This window comes from Hydra vulgaris, chromosome 08, assembly GCF_038396675.1.
Source record: "Hydra vulgaris chromosome 08, alternate assembly HydraT2T_AEP".
NCBI classification, from domain to species: domain Eukaryota; kingdom Metazoa; phylum Cnidaria; class Hydrozoa; order Anthoathecata; family Hydridae; genus Hydra; species Hydra vulgaris.
Genome location: NC_088927.1, coordinates 5,512,342 through 5,528,256, shown reverse-complemented (window position 1 = coordinate 5,528,256; position 15,915 = coordinate 5,512,342). Strand labels below are relative to the sequence as shown.

The 15,915-nt window shown below is 26.7% G+C and overlaps 1 protein-coding gene across 1 annotated transcript in view; it reads left to right on the top strand.

Annotated features, from left to right (window-relative positions):
* Window positions 1-15,915, top strand: part of LOC136083210 (L-threonine ammonia-lyase-like) — a 114,803-nt gene that overhangs the window by 63,704 nt on the left and 35,184 nt on the right. Inside the window, exons 4-6 of the mRNA XM_065802615.1 lie at window positions 1,176-1,221; window positions 1,324-1,565; window positions 6,237-6,399. Of these exons, the coding sequence (XP_065658687.1) occupies window positions 1,176-1,221; window positions 1,324-1,565; window positions 6,237-6,399 (451 nt within the window). The remainder of the gene's footprint in view (window positions 1-1,175; window positions 1,222-1,323; window positions 1,566-6,236; window positions 6,400-15,915) is intronic.

Below are 15,915 nucleotides of genomic sequence, written 5' to 3'. Positions count from 1 at the left end.
CATTAAAATAAAAAGTGATAAAATTTTTAGGAGTCTAAATCGATGATAATCTATCTTGGAGAAATCACATTGATAGGATCCCATCAAAGTTGCTAAATCTGTTTGTGTGATATATAAAGCTAGAAACATATTAAACGAACTACAGTTAACACAATGATACTAGTACTTCATTTATCGTCACATCAATTATGCAAATACTTTAATTTATCGCCACATCAACTATGCAAATACCGTATGAGGTACCACTCATTAAAGAAAAACTTAAATTTCTTTATCATCATCAGAAACACCTGACTCATAAAATGAATTTTAAAAACCGTTTTACTCACTCTGAGTGATTGCGTAAAAAAATAAAATCTTTGAATATTTATCAACTACCCTACATAGCATTTTATGCATTATGTCTAAATGTAAAAAAAAATTTATCGCCTTGTGTTTTCCAAAATATTTGTATAACAAAACCTAAAAATAAATATGATTTACGTACTGATAACTATTTTAATAGTATAACGAAAATATTTTGACTAGTTTTGTATTACTTTTGTATCTCTGGAATAAAATAATCATACCTTATATCGGTTTTTTTATTAGTTTGACTTATAGTTCCTTTAAACCAAATTCAAAAGAAACTTTTTTTTCATTACAAGTATCTTTATTTATATCTGACAATTATATCTCTTTAACTTTACCCAGCCACTTTTTGGCGGCTGCCAATAATGGTCTACTAGGTAACCGATGAACAAATCTACAGTGATCCACTCAAAATGCTTATACCGGTCCACTGAAATTCCGCTGTGTTTGCTGGGAAGCTTGTTAATTTACTGTAAAGAATATCACTACGCAAATTGTAAAATTATTTAAATATTGCTAATAACTATAAAATGAACAGGGTTTTGTGAGAAGATCTATATGATTTTCTAGAATAGTTTCATAAATTTTTATAATATATTATTTATAATTATATTTTATGTTATTATAAAGAAAATTATTATGGTAAAAGACAACCGAGAAAGTTAGAATAGGCAAGGGAAAAGTTTAGTTTGATTTTTAATCTTAATACACTAGCATTACCACTCAAAATAACTACACTAAAATTAGTTGTTAGTAAGTGTAAAGGTGTGTAATTTTCATTTTAATTAAAATTTTGATCACTCGAAACAAATTTTTTCTTTCAGTTTTAAAGAAAGAGGTGCAAGAAATACTCTATTATTGTTAACCAAGGTATATTGGGAGATAATTGTGCATATTATTATAGTGCATTTTAACATTTATAAAATCTTTAAATTTTTTTTATGGCAACATTTTGCTTCTTCCAATGTTTAGCAACAAAAAGCTGTTGGTGTTATAGCTGCATCAGCTGGTAATCATGCATTAGCATTAGCTTATCATGGAAAAGAGTTGAATATCCCAGTTACTGTATGTATGCCTACAAATGCTCCAATTACTAAAGTCAGTAGGTGTAAGAAATATGGTGCCACTGTGTATACTGAAGGAACAGATGTTATTGAAGCTAAAGAGTTTGCTTTAAAAATAGCTCAAGAAAAAGGGTTTGTTTACATCAATGGGTAAGTTGTTTTTTGTGTGTTTGGTAAACAGTTTAATTACATTTTTAAAAAGTAGTTATAGATTTGTACTCTCATCTACCAAATAATAGTTTTTTAGTTGTTTCTGACCCACCTGGAGCTTATTAGTATCTCATCCCCCATTTATAACTGTAAAATAGTTTTATCATTTGTTTACTTTAAAATTCTTTTATATATATATATATATATATATATATATATATATATATATATATATATATATATATATATATACATATATATGTATACATATGTATATATATATATACATATTTATATATATATATATATATATATATATATATATATATATATATATATATATACGTGTATATATATATATATATATATATATATATATATATATATATATATATATATATATATATATATATATATATAGTGCCGGTCTTAGACTTCCAGCCGCCCTCGTGCAAAATTTTTCCTACCGCCCCTGACAATTTATAAACTTGCTGGTAAATTACACAAAAAATGATAATATATCGAATTCAAAAATAATTCTTTGCAATGAAATGCTACATACAAGGAAACGTTTTTTGTTTATGTTTTATACAAAATAAATTTAATTTAATCTTTCTGGCCTTTTTATCACCATAAGCTCTGATTAGCGTAGAAAAATCAAGATTTACAGCAATATCGTTTTCAATCGATGGGGTTCCTAAACTTGAAACTCTATCCTGCGACATTGTTGACCGCAGATTTTTTTTTTGTTTCATTTTGGAAAAGCTTCTTTCCTCATTCGCTACAGTGACAGGTATTATTAGCAAAATTCGCATTGAAATCCATGTGTTTGGATTCAAATCTTGCATTATTCTTTTAAGTGGTTTAAAAACATGTTCCACTTGTAACTCTATGGCCAAATCCTTTGCTTTTATAGTTGCATCTTTAAAACCCTATTAAATGTATTTTCTAAAAATGAACAACAGCTTTTCACTAATTTTGCACATTGAGTGATGTCCAAGTCTTTCTCTTGAAGAGTTTTACTAACAATATTGACTTAAAAGAGAACGTCATTCCAAACAATTAAAGGGACAAGAAAGCTAAAATCTTTCAATTGCTCTGCTAGAGTTATTACTTTATGTGCAGTTTCAGGATCACATCCTTCAATTTCTGACAATCCTATCAAAGCATCACGTATATCACCAACTCGATAACGAACGGTTTTGACACTACTTACTTTTGCTTCCGCGTGTTTTTAAGAAAATGTGACCGCGTGTCACATTATCTTAAAATGCAAAATTTTAACGCGATCAAATAAAATTTTCCATCGGCTCACTGAAGCCGAGAATGAAGTGAACAATCTCTGGAGAATACCGAATAAAGTTATAGATTTTACTGAAGACCGTGCAGAGTCACTTATTGCCAAATTTTAACTATGGCTGCCATAGAGAACATTAAATGCAAGAAGATTAAGATTAAAAATTTTTTTTTTGTACCACATTAATCTTTCGTTCCATATTTGCTCTATTATCATACCCTTGACCTCTGCAGGTAGAAATTTTAAGTCCATGCTTATTTAGCAACTCGATTAAAACTTCAGTAAGTCCTAAGCCTGTAGAATCAGAAACAGAAAAGAATCTTAAAAAGTACTCATTAATTTTCACTCTAATGTCTAATGACAAGTAAACAATTCGAACCATAAAAGAAAGTTGTTATTTTCTAGAAATATCACGAGTACAATCAGCAATGATTGAATAGTAAACGGTTTTCGAGACTCGATTTATTATTGACCTTTAGAGGCATTAAATCCATAAACTCATTTTGAATATTTTTTCCCCAGTAATGATCTGAAGGGCCACATTTTATTGTAAGTGCTAAATGTTTTTGCATCACAGAATCAATTTTTGCGGGCATCTGTATAAGTCCTAAGAATTTGTCGTTTTGAAGTGTAAACAGTTTATCTATAAGTCTTTTTCTATAATCTTAAGTTCTTCATTATCAATAGTTTTTCCAGTTTTTAATCTTATTTCAGTTTCCACCCACTGTTGATAACATTTCATATGGGAGACGCTATTTTCATGAATTCCCAATGTTAAATGTCTCCATTTGTTGAACCCATCAAAGACTAAGTTTTATTTTAAATTATTATCAAAATGTAGAAAGCAAAAAAAAAATATGGAGATTTTAGAACCTGTATAAACCAACCATCTATGGCAAAAGTTTTCTCCATTTGCAAGTTTTCTATTGTAATAAATGCTTGAAAAATGTCGACCATTTCTATGTTCAGGGTATTTTTCCTATGTAATTTCAATATATATTACATATATATACATGAGGAGTAAAAACTAACAAATAAAAATTAATAAACCAAAAATAAAGGTGGAGGGGGGGTGCAATATATATATATATATAGTTAATATGAAAAACAATAATGCATTTAAAAATTTAGTTAACAATATATTTAGATGCAAAAAGATTCAACTTCAATCCAGGCAATCTAAACAAACAAAAATTAATTTCAAAAACTATTGATTGGAAAATTCAACAAATAATATGGTACTTGTTGTTGTTGATTTACAAATTGAAATTTTTTACAAAAAGCAATAATATTTATATATCTTCATAAATCAAATTAGTTATCGTTACTTACGGGGACAGAAATAAACGTTACTTTCTTAACATAACTTAATAATTAAAACAAACAGATACTTAGATATTTATGTTAAAGAATATATCTATATCAAGATATATTCTTTAACATAAATATCTAACCAAATGCCGGCTGGGTGTAAAAATTGGTAAAAAAATTATTCAATTTATATGACAAAAGCTTAAAAATCTAATTGACAGCATTTTTGACCTCAATTTTTTTTTTTCTTTTTTTTTTTTTGCTATATTGATTTTTGGAGTTGCTGTTTTAGACTCTAAAGAATATTATTTTGAATATTATTTCTAAAGAATATTACTTCGGATGCAATCATAAAAAAAAATAAAATTAATGAAAGTGGAAATCCCTTTTACTTTATTTGATTTCTGAAATATCTTTTGTAGATTTAATTTAATATTTCTTTGAAAAATATGTTCAGATAATATTAAAGAAACTTGAAATCTTGTGCTAGTCTTAGAAACAGCGAGATAAAAATCTTCAGAATTTTTAATTTTCTGGTTAGAATAGCTTCTAAAATTTCTCTATCACACTGCAATGGATAGCTTTTTTTGAAACCACATTCGCTAAACCAGCATACTGATTTGTCTGGACATCGAAGACAAGATTTGGAGATTTTCTTGAATATACAGGTATGTTTTCACTGCAACCGGAGAGTTTTTTTAGTGCAAGAATTGTATTTTAATAATATATCCATTTGTATATTAGCTGGCATTTGTCGACTAAGGAGAACATGTAAAGGCCTTAAACTTGTAAAAGAGGGTATACCATATGGTTTCTTTTAGCAAATAGTTTCATTAGTTTTAATATTTCAGCTTTTTGCATTTTAGCTTATGATAACTTTGAGTATCCTCTCTTTTTTTTACTTGGTATTTTTTAACATACTTTTTATTTTTTTCCTTTCCTAAAATATTATTAAGCCTTCGCCATTTACTTTGTCTTTCAGCATTAGTTTTAGCCATTTGTTTACATTTAAAATGAAAAACAAAGACTGGAAATAAGTTATAAGTAACAAAAATATTGGATATTGTAAGTTTGTTTATTTAAAAAAAAAATACTATTGAAAAAAGTTCTGTAACATTTATATAAAACTTTGACACGTCTATAAAAATGGTCTATAGAAATTCTGGTATAACTTTGTATAGCAATTCATAATTTATATAGAAAATATTATTTATGGCAAAAAAATTCAATAGAAAATAAAATTAACCCATTTATTGAAAATACTTTTTATAGTAATTTCTCTATATATTTTATTACCATATGTTTCAAAAGATTTTAAAAATTCTAAAGAACTTTTTTGCTAATTATTTTGTTGTTAAACTTCGGGGTAGTGAAGATAAAAAAAACTAATTTCTCTTATAATTCTACGCTTTATCAAAATGTGATTTAGCTACCATTTATATAGAAAGTATGTAATAATTTTAGCGGCGGTACCCCCGTCGCGGCGCCTGCCTTAAGGAAATTTTGCGGAAACATAGCCATACACAGACATTTTTTCACAAAAAAAAAAAAATATTTGTTGTAAAAAAAATGAATAAAAAAAAATACCTTAATGTCTGAATTTGGGCGGCGCCCAAATCGGCGTCCACGTACGGTCAGCGCTATCAAAAATGGTCTAGAACAGCCCCTAATATATATATATATATATATATATATATATATATATATATATATATATATATATATATATATATATATATATATATATATATATATATATATATATATATATATATATATATATATATATGTATATATATATATATATATATATATATATATATATATCCTGACGATTAGTTAGATTTCTCGCTTATTAAGTTTTAAATTTATTTCTGACTTTCCTTTTATCAAGACCTTATTGTTTATTCGACAGGTGAGAGTACAGATCTTAGGGAACAATGTGAAGCAAAATGTCTAAAAATAATATCTTTCATTGCATTACAAAACTTATTAAAAAGTGTTAAAATAAATTAAAAGTAAACTTTGAAAACATTAAAACATGAATAAGTATGTTGACTTAGATATGACCATCCCGATATATTGGCTGGTCAAGGTACCTGTGGTATAGAGATGGTTGAGGATGTTAATGGCATTGATGCAATTGTAATACCTACTGGAGGAGGAGGACTGATTGCTGGATGTGCAGTTGCTATCAAAAATCTTCAGCCAAATATTGAAGTCATAGTAATTTAACCATTGATATTTTTTATTAATTTGTTTTTTTTTAACTTTTTGTAATTAGTTGCTTTATCTAATTTTTCCTCCTTTTACTTCTTGAGTTAACCGTCATGAGTTTTTACTTGGTTAAAGTAACCATCATGAGTTTTTGATAAATGAAAATATCGAAGTCACATTTTAAACAATGTGATAGCAAAGTTTAATTTTTTGCAAATATTTTTTTTTATACCGTAAAATCGCATGGTTTTTTTTTTGATTTTTTTTAATATATACATATATATTTCACCGTTTGACTATAATTACAATAACTAAGTAAATAAATAAAAATTTGCATGACAAGAGCAAAAAAAAGACTATAGTTGTCTTTTATATATATTATGCATCTAAAAAAAATCACTACGCCCCGTAATATGTACCATATGTAGCATAGCTTTTAAAAACCGTGTAAAATAATACAAATTCTTTTAAATATTAATTAAATTTTCTTAAAAATTATATTTTAAATAAAGAAAGAAAGAAAAAAATTAATAAATAAATTAAAATTAAAAAAAACAACTATTTTTTATATTTTATCCTCCTATTTCTATTTTTTTTTTTTAATATTTTTTGTTAGATGGAGAATAATTAGGAAAAAAAAAATTTTTTTTAGATGCATAATATATATATATATATATATATATATATATATATATATATATATATATATATATATATATATATATATATATATATATATATATATATATATATATATATATAGATAACAAACACAAAAAGATAAAAAGTGAATGCACACACTCACATATAAATACATGGCAAACAATTAGGGGTACTTTTTACGTAAGATTTCAAGAATATATAGTATAAACCTTTTTACATCCTCGGTAATAAACAAATTATAAAATTAAATTGTGTAAAAATTTACAGCTGAATTTTTTTTATATATATGTGTATATATAAAATTAATAAATATATTTATAACTATTTAAATCAAATTATAAGAGTCCTCTTATTTAACGCCTTTAAGTCTTAATTTAAGTTTGGTCACTTAAGCTTTGAACATTTATTTATCACGCATAAATAAAAAAATTTCAATTTTTTTCCTAAAACATAGAGAAAATTATGTTGGTAATTGATATTGTAAAAATAAAAAAATGAAAAATAAAAAATAAAATATGGCTTGCATTTGTATTTATTGGAGGGGCCCAATGCGAAGAGTTATATTTCGATGACATGATTTCATCTATTAATTTCTAATAAATGAAATTTAATAGACTTTTAAGTTCAAAAAAAATGCTGAAAACCAATTTTTTTTTTTAAACTTATTTACTCCTAACAAAGCTTCGAGCAATCAGTCACGGATTCAAGATTTTTTGGTGGGAGGATGGAGGGGGAGGGGTATGTTGATACCAAAAATGATCAGCGTAAGTTGAAATAAAAATCTAGAATCTGCCCCCCATTTGCAAATTTAAGTATAAATTTTAAACAATATATATATATATATATATATATATATATATATATATATATATATATATATATATATATATATATATATATATATATATATATATATATATATATATATATAGTTTAAACTTACCTCATAAAAATATTTTCTAAATTTTAAAAAAAAACAAAATACTAAAAATTAAAAAAGTTCAATGTACATCAAAGTAAACAAAAAATGAATGAAACCTTAAGTAATTCTTATAAGATTGTTAGATAAAGAGCGCTTTTTAGAATATTAGATAAAAAGATGAATACAATTATTAGTACTTAGTAATACAAATAATACGAATATTAGATAAAGAGATTAATACAATTTAATCAAGACCTTATTGAGTTTTAAAGTAAGGGTACGGACTTTATTAAGTTTTGTAGTAATAATAGACCTGGTTACTAAATCGTGTTCAACTTTGAATCTTAATATTTAAATTTTTTATAAATTCTGGTGGAGGTGGTGGGGTAAAGGAGGGGGAGTAGCATAACCCCCATCCCTCTCTCCGCTGGACCCGTTACTAAAAGCAGTTGCTATTAGGTCAAGAGTTACTAGAAAATAAAGAATATTGTTAAGGTGCATGGAAACAGTTGACCAAAGACATGAAAAGCTGTAGATTGTATGAGTCGGGAAAGCATGAAGACTGGAGAAAATTTCAAAAAGTTGTAATGTGCCTGGAAAAACACTAGATGAATAAAAGTTTTTAGATCATGAAAGGACAGGTACAGTAAAAAGATGCGGAATGACGAATAAAGCAATAAAACGTTTTCGTTGATGTAATTGGAATTGATAGCTTGTTTGTGCTGCGACAGTGATAGCATTTGTAGAAAAGAGAAACAGATGGAACCTTGTCAAGTAGAGTATGTCCATCATGCAATTTGTTTCAAGATCATATTTAGAAGACATAAAGCATTATTAGAAAAAGTCAGTCTTAATATGGCAACAGATTATATACAGGGTCAAATAAAAGACTTATAGAGGTAGAACATGGAATCAGCAGAAAATAAATGACAAGCACGGAATAGGGAAGCAGTTTTAGCAAATTAGGGATAGGAGCTATTGCAAACTTAGTCTTAGATAACTTAGGATTGTATATATGGTTTCCATGGGAGGTCTTTAGCGAATGATTAATTCGAGAAGATTTAAAGTGTAGGTCTTAATAACAGTTTTGCCACTTATCAATATAGGATTATCAAAAATAATCCAATAATAACCAGTAAAAAACTAAATTTTTTTAGTATTCAAATTTACAAGCTGCTGCAAACTCCCAAGCTAATACAAAAGAAATACAAGACTCTAGATTGGATACATGCTCCAAGCAATCAAAAAGTGAAAACATCAAAATGTTAAGTAAAGTTAAGTCATCGACATATGAAGCCCCAATAAATGTAAGATTGTCAGGAAAATCATTAATAAGGATGAGTAATATTACATAATAAATAGATACTTGTAGCTCCCCAGAAGTTGCTGGAAATAAAGAAGAGTCTTTGTCATTGAGAACGACTACTGCGGTTAAAAATAAATGATTGGATAATCTTAAGAATTTTTGCAAATACACCATACAAAACAAGTTTTTGGAAAAGACCAGCATACCAAACATTATTAAAAGCTTTTAATATGTAATGAATAATATTCTTTGCCTCATCATTTCTATCTAATACACAATAGAACCATTCTGTTACTACACTTAGCAAGTTAGCCGTAAAACAAGAAAAACAAAATTTGTATTGATTGTATTGATATCATAATATTTTAAGACTTAAACATTTGTTAATAATAAAAAGAAGGTTAATTGAAGAATACTTGGATTCGTCCGAGTGTCAAAAGTTTTTATTAGTTTGAAGTACAGTTGTCATTTCCCAGCAGTAGGAAAACAAGATTCAGATTAGCATTTATTAAATGGTTTAGAAAGAATTGAAGAGAGCTTTGTAAGACTATGACAGGAATGTTGTCTAAACCACATGCAATTGAAGAGTTTAAATGAGACATGACATAGCAACCGAAGCAGGAGTAATTTAAATGTAAGTTTCAGTAAGAAGTGTGATAATAGGGTGATTCTAGAGGAGAAGTGCAAGATTTATAGAGAATAATTTATAGAGACCATTAAATTTTCCGAACCACCTAAAGCAGAATAAGGACAAACTGAACACAAGCAATGGTTACAAACAAAAAATACTTGGATTAGAAATTAAAAGAAATGAAAAAAAAAGTACTTGGATTAGAAATTGCATCTAATAGGGTACAGTCTTGAGAAGGAGGCTAATAAAGAACAAAGAGAAAGGTGATTAAGTGAAATAATGCTCAATGGAAGTACATAAAAGAATAGCCAAAGAGTGTAAATCTGATTTCACGACAGATCAAATGATGCGTATGTATATGCCCAGGCCATGCATCTGACTATTAAAATAATTGCAAAGTAAAAGATAATATCTCATTAAAACGGAGATTCAAACGTAACAGTCCAAATAATGTCTCAAAAAGAGCAGTTAAGTGAACTTTGAAAAAAATTTAAACTTAAGATTCGACTGATCATAATTTACTTTAAGACTGCAAATATTTGTAAAGATAAAATGAAACAATTAATTGAAGGTGAATACTTTTCATGTAAAATATTTTTAGGTACTATAGTTATGTTTTAAGTTAAAAAAAACTTGACTCAAACATATATTGAGGATGGCACCCCAAGGAATAAACTATGCAGTTACCTTATTCCTGCTGATTAACTTAAGATTGTGACTAAGAAGTCCTTTTGAGGCCTTGGCAATGGAAATCAAAAGCATTGACTTGGGCACTCTCTATGTAAAATATTGCCTTGTTAATACTCTGATACTAAACAGATGTTAATGGAGTCAGCCTCTCTGAGAGCTACCACAGTGTTTGGAAAAATTTACTACCAGCCGTCTCATAGTTATTAAATGAAACTTTAGACCTGTATCCTTATTAGAAGATTACACAAAGAGTTGCATAGCCACTATCAAGAAAATAGGTTAAACCCATGAGTAAAGTCAAGAAGATTCAGCATTCATCATCCCAGGCAGGATGCAATGTTACACAGTATAAATCTATGCCAGCCTAATAGATGAAGAAGGCCAGCAAGGCTGATTAACGGATTTATTCTTAATATCCCGAAAGTGTTTGTTTTGGATGTCTTTTAGAAAACAGTAGCTGGATGCAGTTAAAATCAACCCAAGAGGATTATTTTATCAATACATTATCTCTAGTCTTTACTCAACCATACGTCCCATAGCAGAGGTATTTGAATTTAAAGTTTATTTATTTATTATTTATTTACTCTCCTAGCCTTTGCCTTATTTATTTACTCTCCTAGCCAAACAGTACTCTAATATATAAAAATTATCATTTTATATATTAGAGTACTGTTATAAAAGTAACTTTTTTTTTAAAAAAAAGTTACTTCTATAACAGTACTCTAATATATAAAATAGGTTATTTTAAATATGCATTGAAAAAAAAATTTATCCGAAAAGGGCACTGAAAATTAAGTTGAACGGTATGTAATATAGCTGTGTCACTATTTAGTATTTGAGCTAAAACCGCTTACACAGAACACAAACATACAAACAGTATAATTATAAAGTATAAAAAATAATTTTTTAAAATAAATGAAAAAAAACGGTTGAAAACAAGTAGGGAAAAAATTCTGCAAAAATTTGCAGACGCTTTCTGTTTGCTAATAAACTACAAACTTTGCACAACTTTCGAACGTGATAGAACTTGATTGTTCTTTGAAACTCCTCTGTTAAAGTAGTGACTACACTTTAACATTATAGTCGGTTATTGATGTTAAAAATTTTTGTGTCTTTTCTTTTTCTAGCTTTTGGAATTAACGGTAAATTACAATTACATGCACTGTTTAATATACAACTACATACATATTTCAGCGTCAAGAAAAGCATTAACAGTATCAAACACAATTGAAAAGTCAAAACATTTGTTTAGAATGATTATCAAAAATGATTTGATAGCTTAACCTTTTTAATAGTTTCCCTTTCTATTTTTAAATTGAGCACTCTTTAAATAGTAAGCTTACCGGGTTCATTTGTTTGATCTTACACATAGTTTAGTTGCTTTTAAAACAAAATTAACATAATAATAAATAATTAATAGTATAATGTTTAATTTAAAGACCATTAAAGTTGAATAAAAACTAACAAACATGGAAAAAAACACTCAAAGTTTCGAGAAATACTTTTATCATTGTTATACTATTTTATTATATTAATAAATGCTATTAGATTTGTAGAAAGGGTTTAATTGAGAAAAAGCTTTAGCAGCAGAAACTTTTTCCTATGAAAAAATGAAACCTTAGTTCTGGGTTGTTTTTCATACTTTTCTAAAAAGAACATGAATTGTTATCATGCTGAACTTGCTTCAGAGACAGTCACTTTATTTCGCTGTATAACCTTAACGAGGCAATTATTCTGTGTAAATACATAAAAGCAATACTTTTAAGACTACATTGGGTAGATTAGGGGTATTATGGGCAGCATAAGTGAAAAGTATATTGCATTCAAATTTTTGCAAATAGACTGTTTTTATGGGTCACTACTCATGATCCACTTAGATATATGGGCGCCCGGAAGTTTTAAAAAAGTAACAAATGCAATATAATGATTCGTTATAAACGAAACTTATTATTTGAAAGATCAAGTTTTAAGCCAATTTTTATTGAACCAATAATATGGTGTTAGACGCACAAAAAAATATTAGTTTATTTTATTTTTTTTAATTTTATTAACTAAAACCTTTAAACAATAAAATTACAAATTTTTTAAATTTAAATTACAGAAAGATATTTTATATTGTTAAAATATTGTATTTTTTTACGATGCTTTGTTTTTAATCAAAAAGCAATTAAAACCACTGCAATTTTAAGACTTTAAACTAGGTAATTTCAATGAAAAACATCTGGTAATTTGACCATGCTTATATTACACAAAAACGGTATCCTTAAATAAAGTCAAAACTAAACATTTATATGCATTGTTTTCAAACAAAAATGAAACGAATTTTTAGCTAACATATTTTTCTTTATGAAAAATTAAACTTTAACCTATTAGCATTGAAACTATGTGCCACAGATTTAGTTATGCGGGATCATAATATTTTAACCACGCAAAAAAAATAATGGCAAAAAAATATTGGATGAGAGCCGCTAATTAATGCATATAAAGTTACGCTAATTATACGGATTCTGTTTATCACCGCATAAAACTAATTCAAAAAAATGCAAAGCAACTTTAATTTAACTGCTTACATTTAGGAAATCTTTTAGTATGCTGATATTATCAAGGTGCCCATATTACCCTAATCTACTCTATTGGAATCTTTATATAACTAATTAAGCCCTTATAGTGCTTCATAAGTTATATATATGCAGTCTTGAATTACTTTAAGCAACACAGTTATTGCTTACATTGGTTTAGGAGGTAAACTGCTTGACATTGGCTCATGAGGTAAACTTCTGTCAATATAAAAGTTATAATGCTCTAGACTTTTAAGCCTTTATATAATTATTCTTAACTTAGAAGATTTTGATGTAAAAAGACATACTAAAGTCAACCCGATCAAAGTTTTTCTTTTTTTTATGTGGGTGGAATAAACATTTGCTAAACTAACATAAATTAAATGAATTAAATATACATTGAAAAAAAAGCATAAATTACTTTTAGTTGCAAACACTGCATGTTAAATCTGTCGAACAATAAACTATATTATCTCTCTAAGGCATTTGATACTGTTGATCACGGAATTTTACTTTCAAAGTTAAAGCATTTAGACGTTGAAGGCCTAATATAAAAGTGAGTTAAACGTTATTTTAAAAGAAAATAGTATGTTGTCCTGGAGGAGTCAGGAGCTCGTAATATTGTATGCGGAGCCACACAATATTACGGTCTTTGTAACTTTTGATACATGAATGAAGTTTTTCATAAAATATTGTCAATTATGTACGCAGACAATGCAACTTTATTTTACAACCATTCCGATGTAAAAATTTTGTATATATTACAAAAAAGTATATATACATATGAAGACCACACTGGAAAAATAATCAAGCTACATTTTTATTGTTTTGAGTAAATTAGATTTTAAACTTCAAAACATCATAAATCACTTATTTGAAAAACTCATTACACTTGACAGCTGAAATTTAATATTACCAATACCAGAAAAAATGCTGCATCTCTGTTACTGTCACAATGGTGTTATCACGTTTACTATCTTTCTAATTCCTGCTATTGTGTTACTTCTAATTAGACAAACAATGTCTGTCATTTTGAAATGTCATGTCTTGTTGTAAGAAAATACAGAATATCTACTTTGATTGTTTTAACTATTAACACTGGTAGTTTAAAGTCTGAAATCAGTTTACCTTTAACTCAAGCTCTTTAAAGTGCTTTAAAAAGGGCATTTAAATATTCCTATTTTTTTCCTTGTTTAATTATTGTTCCTATTTTGTTCCTGAGTTTAAATACTGTTCCTTTGTTGTTCCTTGTTTAAATACTGTTTCTATTTTGTTCCGTGTTTACATACTGTTCCTATTTTGTTCCTTGTGTAAATACTGTTCCTATTTTGTTCCTTGTTTAAATACTGTTCCTATTTTGTTCCTTGTTTAAATATTGTTCTTATTTTGTTTATTTTATACTCAAACTTCTTAAATGTTTATAAGTAGTGCATTTAATGATTTTTTTTGGTTTGTTTGTAAAATAAGTCTTAATTGGGCAAGTTTATCATGAGTGATAAACTTGCCCAGTTTTTTTTGCCCAGTTGACTTTTTCCTTCAATACAGATGTTTACTTTTTTTGCAAGAAGTTAATGCAAATATTGTTTAATGCTTAGGGGCAAAATATTAGAATTACTATTTATTCTCTATCTATGGATATATATATCTATCTTAGGATTACTATCTATTTTCGTATTTTATTTTCTTTTGAAAAATTTTTTAGCGATGTCAAAATAACGAGTGAATCTAACAATTCATCTTTTATAAATGAATCTGATTTTAATACTATTATAACCAAGGTTAAGGGAGAACTATTTTCAAAAAAAAATTTTTTAATTATCTCTTGAATCTAATTATTGCACTAATCCTGTTATCCTAGAAAAGTGAGTTAATCCATTGTTAGAAGTTCATTATACCCCACTTGCATCGCTCAAGTTATTTCTGAATTAAACTTCACTACAGCTTGCGGACTAGCAACATTTCTATCACAGTCTTGCAAAGGTGTTCTCCAAAACTATTTGTTTTTTCTGATTGTACATTATATTTAAAAAAAAAAATATCATGCAATAAAAAAATAGATCAAAATTTTATAGCAATTACAAACTCAAGCTTCATATTTTAAATAACAATATAAACAGATAGGAGCTTGAAAGAAAGTATGTATGATAAAACTATCACCACAATCACCACAAAAATACTTTCACCACAATTACCACAAACATACTTTCACTACAATCACCACAAACATACTTTCACCACAATTACCACAACTTATTGATAGAATTTCTACTTGTAACTTTTAACATGTATATATATATATACATGTATATATATATATATATATATATATATATATATATATATATATATACATGTATATATATATATATATATATATATATATATATATACATGTATATATATGTACATATACATATATATATATATATATATATATATATATATATATATATACATGTATATATATGTACATATACATATATATATATATATATATATATATATATATATATATATATATATATATATATATATATATATATATATATATATATATATATATATATATATATATATATATATATTTATAGACTACTGGAATATTAATAACCCATGGAGCTTTTGAAATATTTCAGGAACCACTTATACAATTTTTATAATTTTGTTTTCTGTTTTAATGCAAATTTTTCTCTAAATACAGTAAATCTTTTAGAAAACATTTTCTTCGAGCTGATTGCAAAATTTTTTTAGTTTT